At 32.5% G+C, this 26,812-nt stretch overlaps 2 protein-coding genes and 1 pseudogene across 7 annotated transcripts; all 3 read left to right on the plus strand.

Annotated features, from left to right (window-relative positions):
- Nucleotides 1-32: 32 nt before the first annotated feature.
- LOC111275133 (G-type lectin S-receptor-like serine/threonine-protein kinase At1g11410) lies at nucleotides 33-5,842 on the plus strand (annotated as a pseudogene).
- A 9,098-nt stretch (nucleotides 5,843-14,940) lies between these two features.
- Nucleotides 14,941-19,275, plus strand: LOC111275136 (G-type lectin S-receptor-like serine/threonine-protein kinase At1g11410). Of its 2 annotated transcripts, XM_022860299.2 has the most exons (7): nucleotides 15,057-16,432; nucleotides 17,036-17,158; nucleotides 17,607-17,782; nucleotides 17,928-18,135; nucleotides 18,219-18,456; nucleotides 18,607-18,757; nucleotides 18,831-19,264. In XM_022860299.2, the coding sequence occupies exons 1-7, from the start codon at nucleotides 15,160-15,162 to the stop codon at nucleotides 19,131-19,133; spliced, it is 2,472 nt and encodes an 823-aa protein (XP_022716034.1). In that variant the 5' UTR covers nucleotides 15,057-15,159; the 3' UTR covers nucleotides 19,134-19,264. The 2 variants fall into 2 exon arrangements, with proteins under 2 accessions (XP_089611080.1, XP_022716034.1); XM_089754954.1 differs by lacking the exon at nucleotides 17,036-17,158 and having other exon boundaries at nucleotides 14,941-16,432; nucleotides 18,831-19,275.
- A 2,270-nt stretch (nucleotides 19,276-21,545) lies between these two features.
- On the plus strand, nucleotides 21,546-25,365 carry LOC111275134 (G-type lectin S-receptor-like serine/threonine-protein kinase At1g11410). Of its 5 annotated transcripts, none has more exons than XM_022860297.2 (7): nucleotides 21,546-22,839; nucleotides 23,413-23,538; nucleotides 23,668-23,873; nucleotides 24,000-24,210; nucleotides 24,338-24,575; nucleotides 24,665-24,815; nucleotides 24,888-25,365. In XM_022860297.2, exons 1-7 carry the CDS (start codon nucleotides 21,555-21,557, stop codon nucleotides 24,894-24,896), a joined length of 2,226 nt encoding a protein of 741 aa, XP_022716032.1. In that variant the 5' UTR covers nucleotides 21,546-21,554; the 3' UTR covers nucleotides 24,897-25,365. The 5 variants fall into 5 exon arrangements, with proteins under 5 accessions (XP_022716032.1, XP_022716030.1, XP_089611078.1 ...); XM_022860295.2 differs by having other exon boundaries at nucleotides 24,897-25,365; XM_089754952.1 differs by having other exon boundaries at nucleotides 23,671-23,873.
- Nucleotides 25,366-26,812: the final 1,447 nt, after the last annotated feature.

Consider the following 26,812-nt stretch of genomic DNA (forward strand, 5'->3'; position numbering starts at 1 on the left):
CTTTACCTGCCATACTGGTTTCTGAATTAACCATGAATCCTGTGAAATGGCTCGTGAAAGCACTGCTTCTTCCCGGTTTTTTCACTTGTCCTTTTCTTTCGATAGCATAACACCACAGCACTCTATCAAGGATGGTGATGTTGTCGTTTCTAGCGGAAACAAGTTCGCCATAGGGTTCTTCAGCCCTGGCAATAACAAATATCGCTATGTTGGGATTTGGTATTACCAAATTCCGAAAAAAACAGTTGTGTGGGTCGCCAACAGAGAAATCCTATCAATGACACCTCTGGAACGCTCTCCATTAGCAGCCAAGGAAACCTCGTCCTCTACCAGAAAAACCAAACTATTCCTGTCTGGTCTACTAATGCCTCTGTTACGCACTCAAAGAATTCTGTAGCTCGGCTCTTGGATTCAGGAAACCTAGTTTTAATCCACAATGGTGCCACCTTTTGGCAAAGTTTTGATTATACTTCAAATACTGTACTTCCCTTTATGAAAATTGGATTGAATCTAAGTACTGGTTTAAATCGATTTGTGACGCCTCGGAAGTCCCCAGGTAACCCTGGAATTGGAAACTATACCTACAAGATAGATCCCAGTGGGTTCCCTCAGTTATGTTTGTACAAGGGTTTGGTTAAATTCTGGCGAGGTGGGGGTCATGGACGGGACGAAGATGGGTTGGAGTACCCGACATGACTCGTAGTCACATTTTCAATTATAGTTTTGTATATAATAATGAAGAAATTTTTATCATGGTTGGGATAAACAATGCCTCTATAATCTCAATGTTTGTCGCAAATGAGACGGGATTGCTGACAATGTTTACATGGAACCCTGAAGACTAACGCTGGGTTGCAATTTGGTCCGCCCCATAGGAGGAATGTAATTATTACGGGCCTTGAGGGCCAAATAGTAACTATGACCTAACTCAGGTAGACAAGGTTGAGTGCTCCTGTTTACCCGGATTCGAATCCAAGTCACCCCAAACTTGGTTCCTAAGGGATTGGTCAGCTGGGTGTGAACGAAAGCCTAATGCGTCAATCTGTTAACATGGAGAAGGGTTCGTGAAGGTGGCACGCGTAGAGTTGCCTCATACTTCTGTGGCTAATGCAGACATGAGTTTGGGGCTGAAAAAGTGCTAAGATAAGTGCTCGAGGAATTGCTCTTGCACGGCATATGCGAGTGCATTTTCTGAGCGTAATGGAGGGACTGGATGCTTGACCTGGCACGGGGATCTGGTGGATGTCAAGACCTATAGAGATGCAGGACAAGACATTTACGTACGGGTGGATGCCGTTGACTAACGCATCATCTCTGGCCAATTGCAGTTCTTTGTTTGCAACAAAATAATCTATTTTGTAGAACAATAGCTGATACTCAGCATTCACTTTCAACTCACTTATCTATCAGACACTTTGTTTCTCTTTAAAAAGTTCCTCAAAGTCATAGGTGGTTGGGTAATAAATTGTTAAAGCCATGAAAACAAGGTTTAGAATTGAGTAGGTAATCAATTATAATTTAGGCTGGTTTTTGGTATTAGAAATCCCTAGCAACATGATACAAATTATGGGTCATTCGTGGCAACGTTTAATTTTCAAGAATTTCAAATTGGACTTCTATCTTCCCCAGCTCAATTTATTGTTTTGGCTGCTTGAAAATTTATGTTTATGACTCTTTGGCTTCGTTGTTAGAATTGAGCTCTTTCTTTGATTAATTAATTCTCAATCTCCTCTTTATCATCACTTTGAAGGTTTAAGTAACAAAAAGAACTAATCACACCCTTTTAAATTCCAGAATGTGACTGTGCCATTACATTAAACTTTCTTGCCCGTAATTCAATTCTAAATGTTGATAATTGTCCTGGAAATAGAAGAATTACTTGATCTGATAAATGTTTTTGATATCTGGAATATTAATTAATTTGCATATATAACTCCATCTGTTAGCTAGCTATGAGAAGAATGGTACAATTAGCAAGAAGTAGATGGTGGCAATTTTTGTAGTTTCTGTTGTTGTGGTGCTTTCCATGATCGCCTTTGCATTTTTTTTGGTGAGGCGCATAAGAAGAGGCATCGAATTTTTTCTCTAGAATTTGTTTTAAGTTGCATTTTCCATTTGAATTTCTCACATATGCCTTTCAAGTCCTAAATGTTTCAGTCAAGTAGCTGCATATTAAGGCTCCATTTTGCACGTAGAAAACTTTTGAAATTATAAGAATTGAAGGGAAACCAAAAATGATTAAAAATGGAATATAAAAAATCATTTAATTGCTAAGAATACTATCTATCATGGCAAACATAGATTGAATTTCTGTTATATGTTTTTGTTTTTCTCCTTTCAAATATCCGTCAAATTTTCCGCAACTGTAACAAACGGTGGAATTTATAGACTAATTTTTTTTTCTCTAATTTTTTCTCACGTCTTAATCTTGACAAAAAATTATTGCACAACTATGTCGTTTAGAATACATTTGAAAACTTCACAAACCAAGCATTGATTTTTTTTTTTTTTTTATTGATACCATTAAGAAAAAGACGACCTCCACTTAGCTTGACAACAAGTCCAACACATTTGACCCTTTAAACGGAAAAAATGCAGTGTTGCCATTATTTAATTTGGGAATCATTGCTGCATCCACAAATAGTTTATATTCTAACAACAAACTGGGACAAGGTAGTTTTGACCCTGTTTATAAAGTAATCTGTCTTGCATTTACACCCTTCAAATGCTTTTATCTATGGCATTTTGTAACTTTTAGTTGTAAGGAAACAGCAAATGAACTGTGACAAGTTTCTTAAAAGGAAACAATCTTGATTATCTTTGGAATTATGTTTAATTCCAGGGTATACTAAATGGAAAGGAAATAGCGGTTAAACGGCTTTCAAAGTCCTCGGGACAGGGAATAGAAGAGTTTAAGAATGAAGTTACACTGATTGCTAAACTCCAAAACAGGACCCTTGTAAGGATTTTGGGTTGCTGCATAGAAAAAGAAGAGAAGATGCTGATCTCTTAATACTTGCCAAATAAGAGCTTGGATTCTTTTATTTTTGGTATGTATGCTCTTTTTCTCATGTATTCCTTTTCTAATCAAGTCATGTTGGATCTAATGAATTATACAACTTTGAATCTAGATGAACGAAAAAGATCACTCTTAGATTGGGGAAGTTAATTCAAAATTGTTACGAATAATTACTCAAATCTTATAGGAGATTTGTTTAAGATTTATTAGATATTGCTTAATGGATAAGAAGACTTGCAAAAGAAGAATTCTAAAAAAAAATGATTCTTAATAGGCAAATTTGACTTGCAGAAGAAGAATTTTAAAAGGAGAGAGATTTTTAATAGGCAAGTTTGTATGGTTATAAATAGATGAAGTCTTTGTAGGGTTAAGCATGATAAAAAGATGTAAGTGAGTTGTAGGGTTTTATGGGTAGACATCCCATAAGACTACTGAAGATTTACATCTTATGGGTATGTATGTTTATTTGTGAGTGGACTAAAGGAGACTGAGAGGGTCTACATAGGTATAATGTATGGGTGCATATAGGTATGTGTTTGGTTATCTTATGGGTATGTATGTTTGTTTGTGAGTGGACTAAAGGAGACTGAGAGGGTCTATATAGGTATGATGTATGTGTGCATATGGGTATGTGTTTGGTTGTGTTGAAATGGTACACATGAGTATGTGTTTATTTAGATTGAGAATACTCCATAAGACTAAAAGAGATTGAGAGAGTCTATAAGTATTGATTGTTAAGTAGTTGATATATTTTGATGTATGTTTGTAATTCTCTACAATTAGTGGATCTTATTTCTCATCCGTGGATGTAGGTCAGTTGGACTGAACCACATTAAATTATTATTTCTTATGTGATTGTTTGATCATTTGATTTCTCTTCCACTGGTATGATTGGATTGAGGCTTTTTAGCCCAACAAGTGGTATCAGAGCTATGGTGATCCCTAATAAATGATATCAAAGTTGTGGTATCTTTAACAAGTGGTATTAAAATTGTGGTGATCTCTAACAAGTGGTATTAGAGCTGATGGTTTGAGACATGGGTAGAGGTAAGTCCAGAGGAGCTCAATTCAAGAGAAGAGTTTGAGTTCAAGTTTTGAAGATTGAAGATCAGTTTGCATGAAACGTGAAGATACACAAGAGAAGATGATTATGAGATTTCCGTTGCAGGTGGAGCTAAGCATATATAGCATGAAGATAAATGATTGATGAAATTTGAGTCAAGATGGAGATTGTTAGGAATAATGACTCAAATCTCATAAGAGATTTGTTTGGAATTTGTTAGAGATTTGTTAGATATTACTTAATGGACAAGAAGACTTGGAGAAAAAGAATTTTAAAAGGAAAAAGATTCTTAATAGGCAAGTTTAACTTGCAGAAGAAGAATTTTAAAAGTAGAAGGATTCTTAATAGGCAAATTTGTATGGTTATAAATAGGTGAAGTCTTTACAGGGTTAGGAATGAAAAAAAGATATAAGAGAGTTATAGGGTTTTATGGGTAGACATCTTATAAGACTACTGAAGATTTAGAGTGTGTATATTTGTTTGTGAATGGACTAAAGAAGACTGAGAGAGTCTACATATGTATGATGTATGGGTGCATATAGGTATGTATTTGGTTGTATTGAAATGATACACATGGATATGTGTTTATTTGAGTTAAAAATATTCCATAGGACTAAAGGAGATTGAGAGAGTCTATGAGTATTGATTGTTAAGTGGTTGATATGTTTTGATATAAGTTTGTAATTTTTTACAATTAGTGGATCTTATTTCTCGTCCGTAGACGTAGGTCAGTTGAACCGAACTATATTAAATTGTTATCTCTTATGTGATTGTTTAATAATTTGATTTCACTTCCATTGGTATAATTGGATTGAAGCTTTTTAGCCTAACAGAAATTTTGTGAAATTGCTCGAGGAATTGTATACCTTCATCAAGATCAAGGTTGAGAATTATCCATAGAGACCTAAAAGCAAGTAATATTCTATTAGACGCTGAAATGAACCCAAAGATTTCAGATTTTGGTATGGATAGAATATTTGCAGGAGATCAAGTTGAAGCAAAAACAAAGCGTGTCGTTGGAACATAGTAAGTGCATAAACAGTTAGCATTTTCTCTGGTTATAAAATTGGTTGCATTAATTGTTATTAGAATGCGAAAAGAGAACCTACAACTGTGAGAGATATTGTCAAGTTCTAAATGAACTTCAACAGTTCGTTTTTCTATATGCTATTACAGTGCTATATGTCACCAGAATATGCAATGCAAGGACACTTTTCCGTCAAATTTGATGTGTATAGCTTTGGAGTACTGCTATTAGAAATTATTACAGGGAGAAGAAATATTGGATATTACCCTGTAGTCCTACCTCAAATTTAATTGGACATGTAAGTACTTTAATTGTGTAGTAATTTCTAAGAAAACTTTACATCCTGTTTTGATTATTCAAGTTGTTTTAGGTTTGGGAACTATGGAGAAACGACAAAGCCATGGAAATAGTTGATTCATCATTAGGAGGGACTTATCCTGCAACTTAAGTTTTGAGATGCATTTAGATTGGGTTGCTATGTGTGTAAGACAGTGTAACAGATAGAACAAAAATGTCTGTTGTTGTTGCCATGTTAGGCAACGATGCTTCTCTTCCTTCCCCCAAACAGCCAGCATTTATCATCAAGAAAACCAACAAAAACGATGAGACTGGTAGTAGTGAAGGCACAGGCTCTGTCAATGAGGTGACGCTTTCAATGCCTCAAGCCCGCTAGATGCTCGGGCTCTTTAAAAGTTGTAGAGATTGGAAAGGTTCCAATATGTAATAGGACTTTGAATGATCTATTAGCGCAAGAGGGCAAGTGCATGACTCGGATACTTCCAAGTAAATTGATATTGTGTACATAAATCTTCATTAATATCTGGACTCTTGACACGTTTGTTCTTAGAGTTTAATCAGCTTTTGTGAGAAAATAGGCCCACGCACCAACCAAACAACTACACTTCGTGGCCAGTGGCATTGGCCCATTTGATCAGTAACAAAGCCTGGGTCCAAGATGACCCCATGAGGCTTCCTCACCTCTCTTTGAAAAATTCTTTTTGGAAAAAAAAAAAACCTTTTTTGGAATTTAATTCATTTATACTTTTACAATTTAACTTAGAAATTAAGTTTTTTTTTTAAGAAATAATTCTTCTTTACACTACAAGAAATATGATATTTAACAGTAAAACAATAATAAATACTACCAAATATGTACTCATTTTTTTCTTTCTTTTAGAAAAAATAAATAACTTAATTAGATAATAAACAAAAATTAAAAGGGAGAATGCAAAAATTCATTATTGTAAAGAAACGTTAATCATTGCTTTTCCGTTTGAATTTTTAGAGGATAATTATGTAATGATTTTCTTTCACTTCTTTTAATTTTATAGAAAATAAAATTTAAGGTAATTTTGCAAGTGTATAGAGATGAGTTTTCTTGAACATAAAAATAGTATTTTTTCTATTGATGTTGTAAGAAAAAGGGATATCGAATCCGCCCATAATGGATGGCCTGACCACAACTTATTGAAGACTGCCTTAGACAGTTTATATGGTTAATTAATAAACTACCTTAAGCAGTTAAATAATGGTTCAAAATTCAAACAATAATTGCTGCACATTCGTTTCTAAAACGGAATGGCATACAGCCTTTATTAATGGTTGATTAAAAAAATTGGATCTCTCTTTCTTCCAAGTTTATGGCATTTAGCCATATAGAAAAAGAATATGAAAAAGATGAAGTGTGGATTTTTCCTCTCTTAAGAATTCACATGGCATTCCACCGTGATGAGAAATAAGGGAAGGATAAATATGTTCATTAAAATTAAGTATGAAAAAAGTTTTATATATGTAGGGGAATTCATTTGGTTGGTTTAGTTAATTTCAAATCAAATTATCTAAAACTGAATTAACTAAATTATATATTTTTTAATTAATCGAACCGAATTTATGAATTTCAAAAATAAATCGATTGGACCGATTGGATTTCAGTCAGTTGGGTTGAGTTTTTCGGTTAATCGAATTATAAATACTTTTAAGTTAAATTATAATTTAAAACTCTTAATTTCTCATATTTTAAATAAATTAAAAAAATTATCCAACAAAACATTCAAATATCATAATATTATGTTAAAAACTCTAACAATGTATGAAATTAAATGATCCATTCCATATATTTTTTATTTTATATTTGGATTATGTTATATTTTAATTAAAATTTTGATTAATTCGGTTAATTCAATTAATTTGATTTTCGAACCAAATTAATCGAAAACTAAAATTTTTCTAAAATTATTTTCTTTAATCAAATGAAATTAATTCGGTGACCAACCAATTAATCGAATTAAATTAGTTTCGTTGGTTAATTCAGTTAAAACCAAATTATGAACACCCTTATATACATGTGGGATTATGTGATAAGTCACATAAAAATTATGAGAGAAAAAGAGAAAGATTAGCATATAAAAGGAAAATTTTCAAAGAATCTATTGCATTAGTGTTTAAGGACTTATGCTGTAACTAGTGAATAATTTTTGAATGCATTATCTTGTCCCTAACTAGTGAATCAAGTTACCATCACTTCCACAACACTTTCGTAAAAATGCTTCCATTATGCTTCCACAAATCAAATATGTTTTTTGCATTATTTATGATATATAATCTTATTCATATATTATTATATTATCCTTTTTTTATATCAAAGCCAAATTGGCTTGATTCTTGGTTGTTTCAATATTTATCTTGAAACACCAAAATTGTTGACATGTTCTTAAGTTCTTATAGGAATATGTCTGTAAATCTATGAAAGTACTACAGAAAAGTGTATAATTTTATATTAGAAAATTGTTGTGAATGTTTTGAAATATTTAAAATAAAAGTTGCCATTATTATTTGAAATATATGGATTGAGTTTTTGGTTTCCAAAATTCTAGCATTTAAATGCTCGACAAGGCATTCAAGTGTCCTAAACAAAATTTTAAAAATTAATGGTTATTTCTTAAAATAAAAAAAAAAAAAAACACTCGAATGTTCTTCAAGGCATTCGAATACCCCATATTTTTTTGAAACAAAAAGCAAGCATTCGAATTCTCTCCTCTAGAACATTCAAATGCCTTTATGTTTTTTTTTTTTTTTCTAAAATATGCTTCAAAAATTAAAAAAAATTAAATGGTTTTGTCCTTAATTAACTTTGGTAGGCTAAACCATAAAGGAATTATTAAGATAAGTCTTAATTATTTTTTAACTTATGTTGACTTATGAATTTATAATTTTTTCTCATATTTTATTACAAAAAAGTCATGACTATTTTTGTGAGAGCTCCTATTATTATAAAGACTTAAATGCAATTGCTTAGAGCCATAAAGCTACTAATTGAATTAGCATAGTACCAAATGGATCCAAATAATGATGATATTTTATGTCATATCATCAAGGGTTAACAACAAGATTAAAGAGTTGACTTTGTGAGCAACATGCATATAAGAATGATCTAAATATATACATGATCTTGAATAGATACACTTTTTACACTTAGACAAAAGAATATTTTCAAAGATCTTTGAATATCTAATAAGAAGAAATGTCTTAATGTTATAATTTTAATAAAGAATTTTATGACTTTGTGAGAAAAAAGGGCAAAGATAAATACAACCTTCTTTATCGATCTAAGTTTCCATAATGGCATACACAACATTCTTAGATCTCCATGAATGGCTAATTAGAATGTGAAATTGTTATAGGAATTTATGAATTTCATCATAGTCACTAGATAAGTGATACGTAATGATTGAGAATATAGTTTAATAAACAATTCATATATTTAATGATGGAACTTGTTTATTTATTTAGTATGTACATGCTTTGTAAAACTTGTCTATGTGAATTCAATCAATGTATGTTATTGATTGAAAGTAATATTATGGTTAGTGGGAGCTCTAAGATATTAATTAATGAGTTGTCTTTGAACAATAAATTTTGCACAATGAATATAATAAGTGATAATCAAACACATAGTGAATATAGTGATGTTTTGATTTTATTTTTAAGTGAATGATTGTCATTGTTTTATTCATGATATTATAGCAAAATAGATATGTATAATGCTAGGCATTAGTTAGTGCATGGTTCTTTCAATATTGAATTATCTTCTGAATATGGTTTTTATATTTAAGTATATAGTTATTGAATAGGGATAATTATAGTATTTAAAATATAAAAATCCAATATGTGTCAGAAGAACAAAAAATTATTCAAATTTTAAACATTATCTTAGTAAAGCCTAAGTATAAGAATACGTCCTAACATAGAGGGGACCAAGGACTTATGAAGGCTATATAGAGAAAACTTTACTGCTCACATTACATTGCTAAATAGTATAAAAAATAATATCATGCATGAGTTCAAGTAGCATGATATTGCTAAAAAAGATGTGAAATTCCTTAACAACAATATTTGTTTAAAAATAAGGATGATCATACTTTGACAAATGAATAACAGGTTTAAACTATAATTCAATCCTTACCACATAATGAATAGCATATGAAGGTGCACCTAATTCACAATAAGGGTATAAAAACTCTCAATTATGCTTATCATCATCTTCAATTAGAGAAAAATCATAAAAAAATAGCTAAGCCTAGTGTTGATGTGTATATGGCATAAATGTTCAAAAAAAAAAACTTTGGGCTTCAAGCACTAGCCATGTGGTGGGAATAAAGAGAAAACTTCTCAAAGATCAAAAAGTGATCAAAGTGAAAAAGAGAATAGTCATAAGGCTCAATCTAAGAAGAGCAAAGCTAAAATCACTTGCGTTAACTGTGGTAAAAAGAGTCACTTTGCTTATGAATGTAACGAGATGAAGAAGACTCATATGCCACAAACCATGTAGCACGAGGCATAAGCAAAATGTAATTATGTAGGAAATAATCAAAAGATTGAAATAAAGGGCATTAAAACTTACAAGTTAAATGTGTATGATGAAAAAATTATTATTCTACATAATGTCTTGTTTGTTCTTGATATTTGATAGAATTTAGTTTCTATCATTGTTCTTTTTTGTTTAATATTTGTTATGAATTTTAATAATACTGATATGGATTTATTTTTTAAAAACAAATCATTATGTATATAGATGTTTATTAAATGGTTTTATGATGCTAATATTAATGTGAATGTCTGGTATGTTAGTCTTGGTCATATAGGTCGACAAAGAATGGATAGATTAGCAAAAAAGGGATTACAAAGCCCAATATGATAAGTTTAATAAACCATTATGTATAAACTATCTAACAAGAAAATTGACAAGAAAATCATTTAATAAATAAAAAACTATATTTGAAGTTCCATAACAAATTAATACATTATGATATTTGTGTTCCACTATATGTAAAGACACTAGTGAAGGTTAATACTTTATCACATTTATTGATAATAACACATGTTTCGGTTTTATCTATTTAATTGTTCTCAAGTCTAAACTTGTAAAGTACTTTAGAAAGTTATTTAGTGAAAAATCAATTAGATAAAAGCATTAAAACATTGAGAACTGATCGTGGATGTGAGTACTTCTTTAATTAGTTTAGATAGATATGTGATGAAAGTGGTACTAGTAGGCAGTTAACCATTCCAATCACTCCACAATAAAATGGTGTTGTAGAAACAAGAAATAAAACTCTTTTGGAAATGGCTAGGTCAACATTGGTCTAACTGAATTTGTAAATCACTTTTTTAGTAAAGTATTGTTATCAACTATTTATATATTCAATTATGTATCCTTAAATTCAATTATAATCATTCCCCATGAATTGTAAATTGGTAAAAAAATCTAATCTCAGTAACTAGAAAATTTAAGGTTTTACTGCCTATTTTCTTGAGTTTGCTCATTAACATGACAAGTTAGGTCTACAATGCAAAAAATGTATATTTGTAAGATCCTTTAAACATTCTAAAAGGATATGTGTTTATAAATGAACAATTGAGTGAGACTGTAATTAAATTTTGAATCTCGGGATACCCTTTTTTTGAAAAATAAGTTTCCAAAGTAAGGGTGAGATGAGTCAGAAAATGTCTCTTTATAAGATTAAGGATGAAAATGATTTGGTGAGTTGTAAATCAATTAATGCATATTCCTAATCAATAACCAACGGGATTTCATATAAGTGGGAGCATGACTAAAGTTGATGAATTTATTGAAATTATTTCATAAGAATCATAAGTCAAGCAAAAGAAAAGTGGATGACAGAAATGAAAAAAGAAAGATGGAGTATAAAGATCAAACAATGTATGAGAATTAATTGATCTATACAAAAGATACAATTCTAGCCATTATGGTATGTTTAGATTTAGAGTTACATCGAATGGATGTGATAAGTACTTTTCTAAAAAGAGAATTAAAAGAGAAAATTTATATGAAATGACCTATAGGTTTTATTGACAGAGGTCATTAACACAAAAGTGTGTATATGATTAAGATCATTTTATAGTTTTAACGAATCTTCTAGGCAATGGTACATTAGTATTCATCAAGCAATCATTTTATATAATTGATGAAGATAATTGTATGTATGTCAAAAGAGTTATGATAGGCTTATGATCTTGTAATTCTATTTGGATGACATACTGTTGGCTAGAAATGATAAGTAGTATTTTACTATGGTGAAAATTAGTTGTTCTCAAATTTAAAATGAATGACATATGCGTAACAACTTACATACTTGGTTTAAGAATCAAGAAAGATCATTTCAAGAAATTGTTCACTTTTACAAAAGTAATATATTAAAAGAAAATTCATGAACTATCCAATATGCAAGATTGCAAGCCAATTGATATTCCTCTGACAAAAGGTGCCTAAGCTAAAGAATGTGTCTTGAGATTAACAAAAAAACAAATGGTAAGAGTTTCTTACTATAATGCTATTGAAAGTTTTATGTATACTTTAGTATGCACAAAGTCGAACATCTAGTATGCTGTGAATATGGTAAGCAGATATCAATCCAATCCAGGTCAATCTCGTTAAAAAGCCATGAAAAGGATATTATGGTATCATAAAGGCATTGTGGATTATTTGTTATGCTATCAAGAAAATGGTCTTCGTTTAATTGGCTATATAAAAGCCAATTAGTTAAGAGATTTAAATGAAAGAAAAATCTACCCCTAATTATATTTTCTTACTGAATATTAGGTTATATTTTGGATCGGTAAGAAAGAGACTTGAAGAGCACTATCCACAATAAAAGATGAATTTATAGAATTTTCAATGGCAATGCAATGGTTGTTTGGCTTATGAGATTTTTAAATCATTTGGGACTTGAGAATGATGAATCTAACTCAATGTTAGTGAATTGTGGTAGTTAAACAACAATTGCATTCACAAAAAAATCTCAAAGACCAAACACAAAGATACCAAGTATAATTTTATGAAAAACATGATTGCATAAAAAAAAAGTCAACAAGTTGTACATTTCTACGCATGAGACAATTATAGATCCATTAATTAAACTTAGGTCTAGAGATATGTTTCATAGCCACATGAAATCTTTTGGTTTACATAGATAAAGATGTACCAATTAAGATGTTCCATGTGAATAATTTATGATTTTTTTTCCATTTGAGTTAACTTATATTCAATGCGATTAATGCCATTAAAGTTTACTATTTTATTTTGTAAAACATGCATACATGTATATATATGTACATATACGATATTATTTGAAAGGTATGTTGGATAAATAATTGGCCTTCTCACACAAGTAATCGTCTCAATAGTTTGGTATTATGGAGATGAGATTAGTTTTAAGTTCTAAATCGAGAGCCTAAGCTTAAAATGGAATTATCTTAATGAAGGATCAAGATAAAAGGTCATTGGATATTGAGATTTGTGACCAAAAATGAATAATCTCATAGTTCACTTTCTTTGTCTTAATATGCCAAGTAGAAGTCCCATTGATTATAAGAAATCAAGTAGAGTGATAGACTCAAGGAATATATTAGGAGTATTTGAATTTGAACTATCACTTGTAGGGTATTGATATCTAATGATAAAAGCATAAGCTCTTTGGGAAGAGAAGAGTAATATTGTAGCATGTGTTTCATACCTTATGTTCATTGTTTGACCAACAAGGGTAATAGAAGAATAAATCTATGGTTTTTATTGTGTGAGACTTTTGAGATCAAAAGATCTCATATTTAGTACCATTAAGGACTTTTATTTTATTTTTTTTAAGTTTTAGTTCAATATTAGTTATCTTGGATTGTTGCCAATTATCATGGGTGATTTGATCTAATAGGACATATTGGATAATAACTGAATTGAAATAGAGAGATTCTAAAAGAAGAGAAGATAATTTTGTTGTCACTTTTGGTTGTATTCATAGGCCAATCAATTATGTTTGAGACGTTGAATATAATTGTGAATATATAAGTATAGTATATCATGCAATATGATAAAAAAAAAAAAAAGATCATAAGAATTTTGAAATGTAATTAAATGTATCAACGGTGCTACATACTTATTCTACTTATACCTAAAAATTACTATATATACCTAAAAGTTGTATAAGTGGCTAGATGTGTTTTTGAGTTGCTATATAGACCTAATAATTTTATAACAACTAAGTTTTCGAAGTATGATAATTGCATAATTTCTTTCTTTATATAACCCGTTGTAAAGAGTAGAGAAAACGTTTTTTGATCATGAGAGTTTGGTACTCTTTTTATGCGAGTGGGAGATATAAGAAAAAAATATATAGTCTGCCCATAATAAGTGGCCCGACGCCAACTTATTAAAGACTGCCTCAATTATACAATTTTGTAAAGTTTGGATTTGGTTAATAAATTGCCTTGGGCAATTAAATAATAGTTCAAAATGCAAACAATAATTGCTACCCCTTTGTCTCTAAAATGGAATGACATACGACTATTATGAAAGGCTGATTAAAAAAAAATTGAATCTCTCCTTCTTCCAAGTATATGGCATTCGGCCATATAGAAAAGGAATATGAAAAAGATGAAGTGTGGATTTTTTCTCTTTCAAGAATTCACATAGTATTTGGTCATGACGAGAAACAAGAGAAGAATGAATATGTTCATCGTATGAAAAAAATCTCATACATGTGCGACTATCTGATAAGTTACATTAAAAACAAAAAAGGGAAAAAAATTGGCATAAAAAAGAAAACTCTTTAAAAAATCCCTTGCATCGATATTTAAAGATTTACTCTTTAAATAGTGGATAATTTCTGTCTGTCGTTACCTTGTCCCAATAATAGCTTAGGAATCCAAGCCCTATCTGAATGGGGAGTAGTTCGGATGCCCAAATCTTTGCATTTTCTTTTAATACTTGGGTAATTGGTTAATATCATATGCCCACCCAAAGACAGGTGTCATTAGTTCCTAAGTTCCTCAATCTTTCTTTGCCTCTCAGTATCCACGGAGCACCCAGGCTCTACATCTTAATTCTAAGGACTGATCCAGCTCCCCAAGTCATGGGAAATTGTATCAAGTTCCACACCCACAACATAAATTCTTCGTACTAGCTAGAAAAGCAGGTGGTAAGACTGAATGGGTCAAAACTCATGCGTCTTCGTTCAGCATTGAAATTTTTGAGATGACATTTGCATCTAATTAAATTCAGTAATATCCACCTACGTCACTCAATAAATAAATTCTTCAGCAAGTGGCAGATGTTGAAATTATGCCTATTTGTTGGCTGCTGCTAATATCATGTTGCTGGTTGTCTCTCTCATACGCTGTGTTGTGTTTTTCATTAATTGTTGTTAGATGACTGCTAGTTTAATTAATCTTTTATTTGTTGTTGATTAGGTGGTTGTTAGTTTAATTAATTGATCTTTGTGATGCCTTAAATTCTGAAGTATTCCAGCTGTTTGCAATTTTAAGCAAAAGAGAACTTTTGTCTGCATTTTTCTCACTTTTCTCATTCTCTGTTCTTTGCTTTTGTTCTATCTTTGAGCTCAACTGTTTTGCTTTCTTATTTCCTAGTACATTGTGATTATTTTCTAAGGTTTTGGGCGTGTAGTCTAGTGATTCTAGCTTGTGAGAGATTTCATTTCTCCAACTGCAGCTTCATCTGCCATATTGGTTTCTGAATTAACCATGAATCCTGTGAAATGGTTCGTGAAAGCACTGCTTCTTTCCTGCTTTTTTCACTTGTCCCTTTCTTTCGATACCATAACATCACAGCACTCTATCAAAGATGGTGATGTTGTCGTTTCTAGCGGAAACACTTTCGCCCTAGGGTTCTTCAGCCCTGGCAATACCAAATATCGCTATGTTGGGATTTGGTATTACCAAATTCCGAAGAAAACAGTTGTGTGGGTCGCCAACAGAGAACATCCTATCAATGACACCTCCGGAACGCTCTCCATTAGCAGCCAAGGAAACCTCGTCCTCTACCAGAAAAACCAAACTATTCTTGTCTGGTCTACTAATCCCTCTGTTACGCACTCAAAGAATTCTGTAGCTCGACTCTTGGATTCAGGAAACCTACTTTTAGTCCACAATGGTACTACCTTTTGGCAAAGTTTTGATTATCCTTCAAATACTGTACTTCCCTTTATGAAAATTGGATTGAATCTTAGTACTGGTTTAAATCGATTTGTGACGCCTTGGAAGTCCCCAGATAACCCTGGAATCGGAAACTATACCTACAAGATAGATCCCAGTGGGTTCCCTCAGTTGTGTTTCTACAAGGGTTCAGTTAAATTCTGGCGAGGTGGGTCATGGACGGGACGAAGATGGGTTGGAGTACCCGAAATGACACGTAGTCACATCTTCAATTTTAGTTTTGTATATAATAATGAAGAAATTTTTCTCATGTTCGGGATAAACAATGCCTCTATAATCTCAATATTGGTCGCAAATGAGACGGGATTGCTGACAAGGTTTACATGGAACCCTGAAGACCAACGCTGGGTTTTAGTTTGGTCCGCCCCAAAGGAGGAATGTGATTATTATGGGCACTGCGGTCCAAATAGTAACTGTGACCAAACTCATGAAGATAAGCTTGAGTGTTCCTGTTTACCCGGATTCGAACCCAAGTCACCCCAAACTTGGTTCCTAAGAGATTGGTCAGCCGGGTGTGCACGGAAGCGTAATGCGTCTATCTGTCAACATGGAGAAGGGTTCGTGAAGGTGGCACGCGTAAAGGTGCCTGATACTGCTGTGGCTAATGCAGACATGAGTTTGGGGCTGAAACAGTGCAAAGATAAGTGCTTGAGGAATTGCTCTTGCACGGCTTATGCGAGTGCATTTTCTGAGCTTAACGGAGAGACTGGATGCTTGACCTGGCACGGGGATCTGGTGGATATCAAGACTTATAGAGATGCAGGACAAGACATTTACATACGGGTGGATGCTGTTGACTTAGGTATCGTTTCTGTCCAATTGCATTTCTTTCTTCACAACAAAATAATTTATTTTCAACTCATTTCTCTATCAGACCCTGATTTTCTCTTCTAAAAAGTTTCTCAGAGTCAAAAGTGCTTGGTTAATAATTTCAAAGCCATGAAAACAAGGTTTAGAATTGACTAGGTAATCAAATTATAATTTAGGCTGGTTTTTAGTATTAGAAATCCCTATCAACATTGTACAAATTATGGGTCATTATGGCAACATTTCATTTTCAAGAATTTTCCAATTGGACTTCTATCTGCTCGCTCAATTTATTATTTTGGCTGTTTGAAATTTTATGTTTATGACCCCTTGGCTTCTTTGTTAGAATTGAGCTCTTTCTTGGATTAATGAATTCTCATTCTCCTCTTTATCATCACTTTGAAGGTTTAAGTAACAAAAAGAACTAATCACACCTTTTAAAATTCCAGAATGTGACTGTCCCATTACATTAAACTTTCTTGCCTGTAATTCTATTCTAAATGTTGATAATTGTCCTGGAAATAGAAGAATTACTTGATGTGATAAATGGTTTTTGATATTTGAAATATTAATTTGCATGTATAACTCCATCTCTTAGCTAGCTACAAGAAGAATGGTACAATTAGCAAGAAGCAGTTGGTGACAATTTTAGTAGTTTCTGTTGCTGTGATGCTTTCTATGGTCGCCTTTGCTTTTATTTTGGTGAGGCGCATAAGAAGAGGTATCGAATTTTTATCTGGAATTTGTTTTATGATGCATTTTCCATTTGGATTTCTCACAGATGCTTTTCAAGTCCTAAATGTTTCAGTCATGTAGCTCTATATTAAGGCTCCATTCTGCACGTAGAAAACTTTTGAAATAATAAGAATTGAAGAGAAACCAAAATTGATTAAAAATGGAATATAAAAAATCATTTAATTGCTAAGAATACTATCTATCATGGCAAGCATAGATTGAATTTATGTTTTATGTTTTCATTTTTCTCCTTTCAAATTTCCTTCAATTTTTCCCCAACTGTAACAAACGGTGGAATTTATAGACTAATTTTTTCTCTAATTTTTTTCTGACGTCTTAATCTTGGCAAAAGATTATTGCACAACTATGTCGTTTAGAATACATTTGAAAACTTCACAAACCAAGCATTGATTTTTTTTTTTATTTGATACCAGGAAGAAAAAGACGACCTCCACTTAGCTTCACAGCAAGTCCAACACACTTGGAGGACCCTTTAAACGGAAAAAATGCGGAGTTGCCATTATTTAATTTGGGAACCATTGCTGCAGCCACAAATAATTTTTCCTCTGACAACAAACTTGGACAAGGTGGCTTTGGCCCTGTTTATAAAGTAATCATTCTTGCATTTACACCTTCCAATGATTTAATCTATCGCATTTTGTAACTTTTAGTTTTAAGGAAACAGCAGATGAACTGTGACAAGTTGCTTGAAAGGAAACAATCGTGATTATCGTTGGAATTATGTTTAATTCCAGGGTATACTAAGTGGAAAGGAAACAGCGGTTAAAAGGCTATCAAAGTCCTCGGGGCAAGGAATAGAAGAGTTTAAGAATGAAGTTACACTGATTGCTAAACTCCAACACAGGAACCTTGTAAGGATTTTGGGTTGTTGCATAGAAAAGGAAGAGAAGATGCTGATCTATGAATACTTGCCAAATAAGAGCTTGGATTCTTTTATTTTTGGTATGAATGCTCCTTTTCTCATGTATTTTCTTTTTCTAATCAAGTCATGTAGGCTCTAATGAAATATACAACTTTGAATCTAGATGAACGAAAGAGATCACTCTTAGATTGGGGAACCCGATTTAAAATTTTTTGTGGAATTGCTCGAGGAATTGTATACCTTCATCAAGACTCAAGGTTGAGAATCATCCATAGAGATCTAAAAGCCAGTAATATTCTACTAGATGCTGAAATGAACCCAAAGATTTCAGATTTTGGTATGGCTAGAATATTTGGAGGAGATCAAGTGGAAGCAAAAACAAAGCGTGTTGTTGGAACATAGTAAGTGCATAAACTGTTAGCATTTTCTCTGGGTATGGAATTGGTTGCATTGATTGTTACTAGATTGCCAAAAAAGAACCTACAACCGTGAGCGAAATTGTCAAGTTCTAAACGAATTTTAATAGTTCATTTTTCTATATGCTATTGCAGTGGCTATATGTCACCAGAATATGCAATGCAAGGACACTTTTCTGTCAAATCTGATGTGTATAGCTTTGGAGTACTGCTATTAGAAATTATTACAGGGAGAAGAAATATTGGATATTACCCTGACAGTCCTACCTCAAATTTTATTGGACATGTAAGTAATTTAATTGTGTATGCAATTTCTATGAAAACTTTACATCCTGTTTTAATTATTCAAGTTGTTCTAGGTTTGGGAAGTATGGAGAAACGGTAAAGCCATGGAAATAATTGATTCATTATTAGGAGGGACTTATCCTGTAGCTGAAGTTTTGAGATGCATTCAGATTGGGTTGCTGTGTGTGCAAGACAGTGCAACAGATAGACCAAAAATGTCTGTTGTTGTTGCCATGTTAGGCAACGATGCTTCTCTTCCTTCCCCTAAACAACCAGCATTTATCATCAAGAAAACCAACAAAAACGATGAGACAGGTAGTAGTGAAGGCACTGGCTCTGTCAATGAGGTGACTCTTACCATGCCTCAAGCTCGATAGAAGCTCAGGATCTTTAGAAGTTACAGAAATTGGAAAGGTTCCAATATGTAATAGGACTTTGAATAATCTATTCAGTCAAGGGGGCAAGTGTATGACTCGTATACTTCCAAGTAAATTGATATCGTCTACATAAATCTTGGTTAATATCTGGACTCTTGACATGTTTGTTGTTAGAGTTTGATTAGCTGTTATAGGGTAATAGGTGCAACCACTCTCGCAGCTAGTGGCATTTGCCCATTTAATCGGCAACAAAGCCTGGGTCCAAGATGACCCCATGAGTCTTTCTCACGTCTATGTTTGAAAACTTCCTTTTGAAAAAAAAAAAAAAGAAAAAAAAAAACTCTTTAGGAAATAAATTAAAGATGACCCCATGAGTCTTTCTCACGTCTCTGTTTGAAAACATCCTTTTGAAAAAAAAAAGAAAAAGAAAAGAAAAAACTCTTTTGGAAATTAATTAAATTATACTTTCAAAATTTACCTTAGAAATTAAGTTTTTTTTTAAGTAATAATTCTCCTTTACACTACAATAAATATGATATTTAACAACAAAACAATAATAAATATTATCAAATATGTACTCATTTTTTTCTTTCTTTTAGAAAAAAAAAAAAAACTTAACTAGATAATAAACAAAAATTAAAAGGGAGAATGTAAAATTCATTATCATAAAGAAACCTTAATCATCGCTTTACCTTTTGAATTTTATAGAGGATAAATATGTAATGATTTTCTTTCTCTTATTTTAATTTTACAGAGGACAAAACTTAGAGCAATTTTGCAAGCATGTGGACATGAGTTTTCTTGAATATAAAAATAGTACTTATCTACTGGTGTCAATTTACCGTGAAGTGGGGGAATTACTTATTTGAGAGTCCTAACATAAAACGCGTTTTCTTTTTAAATATGATGAGAATTTTTCAATCGGATTCGTAAATGAACTTTTAATTATTACTCAACAATTTCATGAATTTGAAAGTAACTTGTTGAAGAAAGTCGTTGCTAATGCTTGTCACTTCTTATTCTAGTTGAAATATAAGCTTTCGAGAAGAACAAGTCTCCTACGTAAGAGAAGGATAATGTTTAATGTAATTGTACTGCAGCAACAATTCTTTCCTCTTATTAACAAGAGAAAGACAATATCTTCAAATCTTGGTCTTACTAAGCATTACTTTAAATTTCTCATATCTTCTAACTCGAAAGAGCAAACTTGTTTGAAAAATTCAAAAGTAAAAGATATTAGCTTCTTAGAGATAAGCTGGAAAGCTTAAAAAAAATTGTTGCGAGTAATTGAAATAATAAAAATATGGTAAAATTTTAATAAAGATTTAAAGTTTAAGCCTTATCACTTTTCTATGGTATTGTACCCAAAAAAATGTAGAAACCATTTTACATCAATTGAAAAAAATTCCAAACTTGAAATTTAAGTGTAATTGTCAATTAGCATTAAAGAATGTCTGATCTAGTCCTCAAATAAAGTAACGGAATTTGGCAATCGTAATTGGGATAAATTTCCTCAGAGCTGATGAATAAATGTCTTCCACCGTAGCGAGATAAATGCTCATGACAAGCAAAAAAGTTGACATCAAAATTTTGGACAAAACTTATATAAAATTTTTTAAATAAAATTTATAAATTTTTTATAAATTATTGAACAAAAATTTTAATAAAAAATTCAAATTAATAGATAAATGAAGTTTAATATAAAAATTAATAATATGTAAAAAATTATTTATAATTTAAATTTTATCGATATTTATTTAACGATAAAAATTTTATTAATATTTTATTTAAAATGTTTATAAAAAATATATATTAAATTTTATTAAATTTTTTTTTAATTTTATCATTTACTTTATGTAATAAAATTTTTTAATATATCGATTTTATTTTTTAATTTTAATTTTAATTTAATTATTTTTAATAAAAAACTTCGCTAATTTTACCTAAAGATAATTACAAAACTTTATGGTGGTCCACATTTTCCTAGACAATTAAGGATTTCTATTTTAGGTGCTTAGGTCAGATTTCCCACGCCTAAAGGCATGTATTAGGATGACCCAAAGCCAATACGTCTGGTGCAAATCAAGAGAGAAATTATGATTCTTTGGGTGGCACTAATTCCTCCAACAAGATTGGATTTTGCGAAGGAGCTAGCTATTTCACGACTTGTCTGATCACATAACTGGCATGACTAGCAAACAGACAAGCAAATTCCAACGATAAAATTTATCTTTCCATCTCTTCGTATCTGGAAAGTAAAAGGAAAAAGTGTCTTTGTCACAGCAATTTCTGGGATTGACTGCGATTTAATAGCCCTAGCCAGTAAAGTATTAAGGGGGATCCACTTATTAATGAGATCCCAACTGCATCAACAAATTAATATATTTTTCTTCCGATCACCTTAATCATACTGAACCAGTCATGAATCCTGTTAAATGGCTGGTCAGGATACTTCTTCTTTTCTTTCTTTCTCACCTCTCTACTGCTGCTGACACCATAACAATAGATCACTTCCTCAAAGATAATGGTGATGTCATAGTCTCTAGTGGCAAGATTTTCGCACTCGGATTTTTCACCCCTGGCAGTTCCAGGAATCGATATGTTGGCATCTGGTATTATCAGGTTCCTGAGAAGACAGTTGTTTGGGTGGCCAACAGAGAAAATCCCATTAATGATACCTCTGGGATCCTTTCGATCGACAGTCGAGGAAATCTTGCCCTGTTCCAGAGAAACCAAACACTTCCAGTCTGGTCTACAAACATCTCTATCAACGGCACTAGGAATTGTATTGCTCAACTTTTAGATTCAGGAAATCTTGTTCTGCTTCAGAATGAAACCAAAAGAACAGTACTGTGGCAGAGTTTTGATTATCCCACAAATACTATGCTTCCATTTATGAAACTTGGGTTGAGTTTTAAAACTGGTCTAAACCGAGTCCTGACGTCGTGGAAGTCTCCGGATGATCCGGGAATAGGAAACTGTTCCTACAGGATCAACCCAAGTGGGTTTCCTCAATTGTATTTGTACAAGGGTTCGGCTCCTTGTTGGCGAACCGGGACATGGACCGGGCAAAGATGGAGTGGTGTACCTGAAATGACAAGCAACTACATATTTAATGTTTCTTTTGTCAACACTGATGATGAAGTATCGATAATGTATGCAGTGAAAAATGCCTCTTTCATCACAAGAATGATAACGAATGAAACAGGAATTCAACAAAGATTTACATGGAACAATCAAGCGCATCATTGGACTGGGTTTTGGTCAGCCCCAAGGGAGCAGTGTGATTTTTACGGGCATTGTGGGCCAAATGGTTACTGTAACCCTGATCGCTCAGATGATTTCGAGTGCACATGTTTCCCAGGATTCGAACCCAAGTCACCCCAAGGATGGTATATGAGAGATGCGGTAGGAGGATGCGTGAGGAAGCGTGATGTTTCCATGTGTGGAAATGGAGAAGGGTTCGTGAAGGTGGGACGTGTGAAGGTTCCCGAAACTTCGGCGGCACATGTAGACCTGAGTTTGACATTGAAACACTGCGAAGAAAATTGCTTGAGAAATTGTTCTTGCGTGGCTTATGCTAGTGCATACCCTGAGATTGAGGGAGGGGTTGGCTGCTTGACATGGCACGGGGATTTGGTGGATGCAAGGACATATGCAGATGCAGGACAAGATCTATACATCCGGGTGGACGCTGATGAGTTAGGTATGCTTCCTACATTTAATTGCCCTTTTGCAACCAACAACTACTTCAAACTAATATCTATATGCAAGTTGCAGCTAATTAACTTCCTTTTCTGGCCTTTATTCTTTTTTTTTTTCCCTCTCAAACGTTTTTCCCAAATCAGGGAAAAAAATCTTTTATGCAACAGAGCCTTGTATATGTTCATGTAGCTATAAATGTTCTAAAAGCCATGAAAAAGAAAGATGGAATTGGCTCGGTCTTTCATTAGGCATAGACCGTCAGCATGGTTCCAATCCGAATAATTCTGCTGAACTTGTCTAAGATGGTAATATTAAAAACATTTAACTTCTGAATAATGTAAACGTTCTGGTCAATAAACAGATATTCTACTGTTGATGAAATTTTCCAGGAATTTGCCTTTGGAAAATGGTTTTAGCTAGTTTCTTCTTCCTTAAATTGTTTTACTTCAGTCTGGAATTATAGAATATCATTTCTGCCAGTTAATGTAAATTTATCAGTGGATGAATTAGTTTGATGATTAATTGGTTTTTTCCATTTGCAATATAAATGCACGTCATATCTTTCTCTTGTTAGCTCTCCATACAGAGAAAGGTCTACTTCAAAAGAAAGGAGTGCTTGCGGTTCTCATAGTTTCAGCCTTTTTAGTGTTTCTCATTGTTGTCGCCATTTTACTTTGGTTGGTGAGAAGGCAAAGAAGAGGTACCACATTTTCCACTGTTTTTATATGTTAAACCTTATGCACATTTTAATAATGCCACTTAAAATTCTTCAGCCAAATTGTCATGTAGAGATTAGCAATTGGCTTAATCATGATATTGCGTTTGACAGCAGCAAAAAAAAGAAAAGGCAAAAATGCATTTAGCTTTACTGCAAGGTCATCATTGTTTGAAGACTCTTTTGGTGGAAAGGGGATTGATGAGAGCAAAAGAAATGGAGATTTAGTATTCTTTGATCTGAACACCATAGCTGCAGCTACTAATAATTTCTCTTCTGATAACAAACTTGGAGAAGGTGGTTTCGGCTCGGTTTACAAGGTAATTTGTCTTAACAACTATTTATCTCAAGTACATGACATATTCCCATCTATATGTATGTCCAGGTGCAATGAAATTCCTACCAGTCCATTTAGTCCAATCTTAAAAAGAATTTTGTGTTTGCAGGGTTTGCTCTTCAATGGAAAAGAAATAGCAGTGAAAAGACTATCGAAGTACTCAGGGCAAGGAGTAGAAGAGTTTAAGAATGAAATTGCGCTAATCGCAAAACTTCAGCACAGGAATCTTGTAAGGATCCTGGGTTGTTGCATTGAGGGTGAAGAGAAGATGTTAATCTATGAATATTTACCAAATAAAAGCTTGGATTCTATTATTTTTGGTATGTCTTCTTTCTCATATGCTATTAGAAACATCACTGTTGAATGTCAAGTAATTTCTCTCTTACGCCAAATTCTACAATTTTAAGCTATGCATGATGCATTTTTAAAAATTGACTTTGAATCCAGCTGAATCAAAAAGATCATTGTTGGACTGGAAAAAGCGTTTTGAGATTATTTGTGGGGTGGCTCGAGGAATCTTGTATCTGCATCAAGATTCGAGGTTAAGAATAATTCATAGAGATTTGAAGGCGAGCAATATCTTACTAGATGCTGCAATGAATCCAAAAATTTCAGATTTTGGTATGGCCAGAATATTTGGAGGAGACCAAATTGAAGGAAATACGAATCGTGTGGTTGGAACATAGTAAGTATTGCAAATGCTAATTTTGAAACAATTTCTGCTACGGGTTTCAAACAAGTTCTAACAATTTCCTTTTTGTTGTATGATTCTAGTGGTTACATGTCGCCAGAGTATGCAATGGATGGACACTTTTCAATCAAGTCTGATGTATATAGCTTTGGAGTCCTGCTGTTAGAGATTATCACTGGCAGAAAGAACAGCGGTTATTATCCTGATAGTCCCTCTTCAAATCTGGTTGGGCATGTAAGTAGGAAAATTTTCAGTACAACTTTTCAGAAATCAAATTAAACTTTCCATTTAATCAATGATATAAAGTTGTTTTAGGTTTGGAACTTATGGAAAGATAACAAAGCCATGGAAGTAGTTGATTCAGCATTAGGTGATTCATATCCTGCTGATGAAATCTTGAAATGCATTCATATTGGGCTATTGTGCGTGCAAGAACATGCAACAGATCGACCGATGATGTCTGCAGTAGTGTTTATGTTGGGAAACGAAACTGTTCTTCCGTCCCCGAACCAACCTGCATTTATAGTGAAGAAAGCAGGCAAAGGCGACGAGATATGGAGTAGTGAAGGAACTACTTCTGTAAACGATGTGACGGTCACTATGGTTCAAGCTCGCTAGATGCATATATATAAGACGTAAAGTAGGAGGACTTCATGGTCTGAACTTTAGCTTTCTCTATTTTTTTTAATCTTTAAACTCGATTAAAAGTTGATGTATTGGAAACCAGAGGTATTTAAGTATTTATCTCGTAACAAAATTATCCTATAAAAATAGTTTTAGGAAATTGTCTTGTGCAAACCAATTTCTCTTTTCTTAGAGGATTGGAATTCAAAACAATGTATACTCCGTTTAAGATTAGAAAATTGGTGAATCATTTTCTTGAGTAAATTGTCCCAGTACATTCTATCTTTATACAACATTTTATTTTCATTTACGATTTTTAGAACTCGTTTTTTATCCAAGGCCTTAAAAAATCTTATAAATTTATCCATTTTATCAATCGTCATTAAAATTTAATAAAATTTATCTCCTTAAATCCACATGTCATGTGCATGTTCACGTGATAAAAAATATTACTCCAATTTTTTGAGCTAAAATTAATGTTATATGAACTTTTATGTGATATTGACTAAACATATTCCGTTAGATTTTTAACAATGGTTCACATAATAGATGAATTTAAAATATTATGAGTAAAAAAATTGAGTTTTAAAGATTATGCATAAAATAAAAATATCACCAAAAAATAAATGTACAATGCATTTTGCTCTATTTTCTTAGGAGAAATAGAAACTTAGACGAAAACCAATGTTAGACAAAAAAAAGAAAAAGCCTTCCATTTCTCACATAGTTAAAGATAGAGATTAGATATTATTGATATAATTTTTAATTAACTGAAAGTTCAAATTAATCAAGTATATGAAAAAAAGAGAAATAAAGAAAAGCAAAAGGTTATAAGAGAGTACAAAAAATGTAGACTAGGAAAAGGTACATGTTAATGTAATTCTCTCTCTCCTTTTTTTTTTTTTTTTGCCTACTGAATACTGATACCACTAGTTGAACAATCGAGTATAAATTCTGGTAAACTCTGATGATCTAACATAACATTACCGGCGCCGTGCCATTAAAATATAACACACTAGGACTCTTTTCTTAAGGATGGAACAAAATAAGCCGAGTGTGGTCATTATAAGCTCTCATGAAACATTTTGAAACTTTCTTAGGACTCCTTTCCATTCCATAAATATTGCTCAGATACTTATGAAGGGTGCTGACAAGCTAGTAAACATCTTCCAGACCTCGGTTCTAAAAACTTGTTTCTTGGACTTTTGGGTGTACACTCTAAAACCTTAGGGTCACTTCTACCTTCGCACACTATCGTACACCTCAGGCTCGACCTCCTTCACTCTGCTGCTCAATTCCCCTTAGATATATGCACCCTTTTGTCTTCGTCTAGTCTCCGATTTAATCACATAAGTGAAAGTAAAATCAAATAATAAATTAAATACACAAGAGATAACAATTTAACATTATTCGATCCAATTAACTTACATCTATAGATGAAAAACAAGATCCATTAGTTATAAAAAATTACAAACATACATTAAATCATTAACTTCACTCAACAATCAATACTAATAAGACACTCTCAATCTTCTCTAATCCTATAGAATATTTTCAACCAAAATAAACACAAACTCAAACCCTTGTGCACCCTTTCAATATAACCA

This window comes from Durio zibethinus, chromosome 26 (genome assembly GCF_047325235.1).
Source record: "Durio zibethinus cultivar Kanyao isolate XHJ-2024 chromosome 26, ASM4732523v1, whole genome shotgun sequence".
In the NCBI taxonomy this organism is placed as follows: domain Eukaryota; kingdom Viridiplantae; phylum Streptophyta; class Magnoliopsida; order Malvales; family Malvaceae; genus Durio; species Durio zibethinus.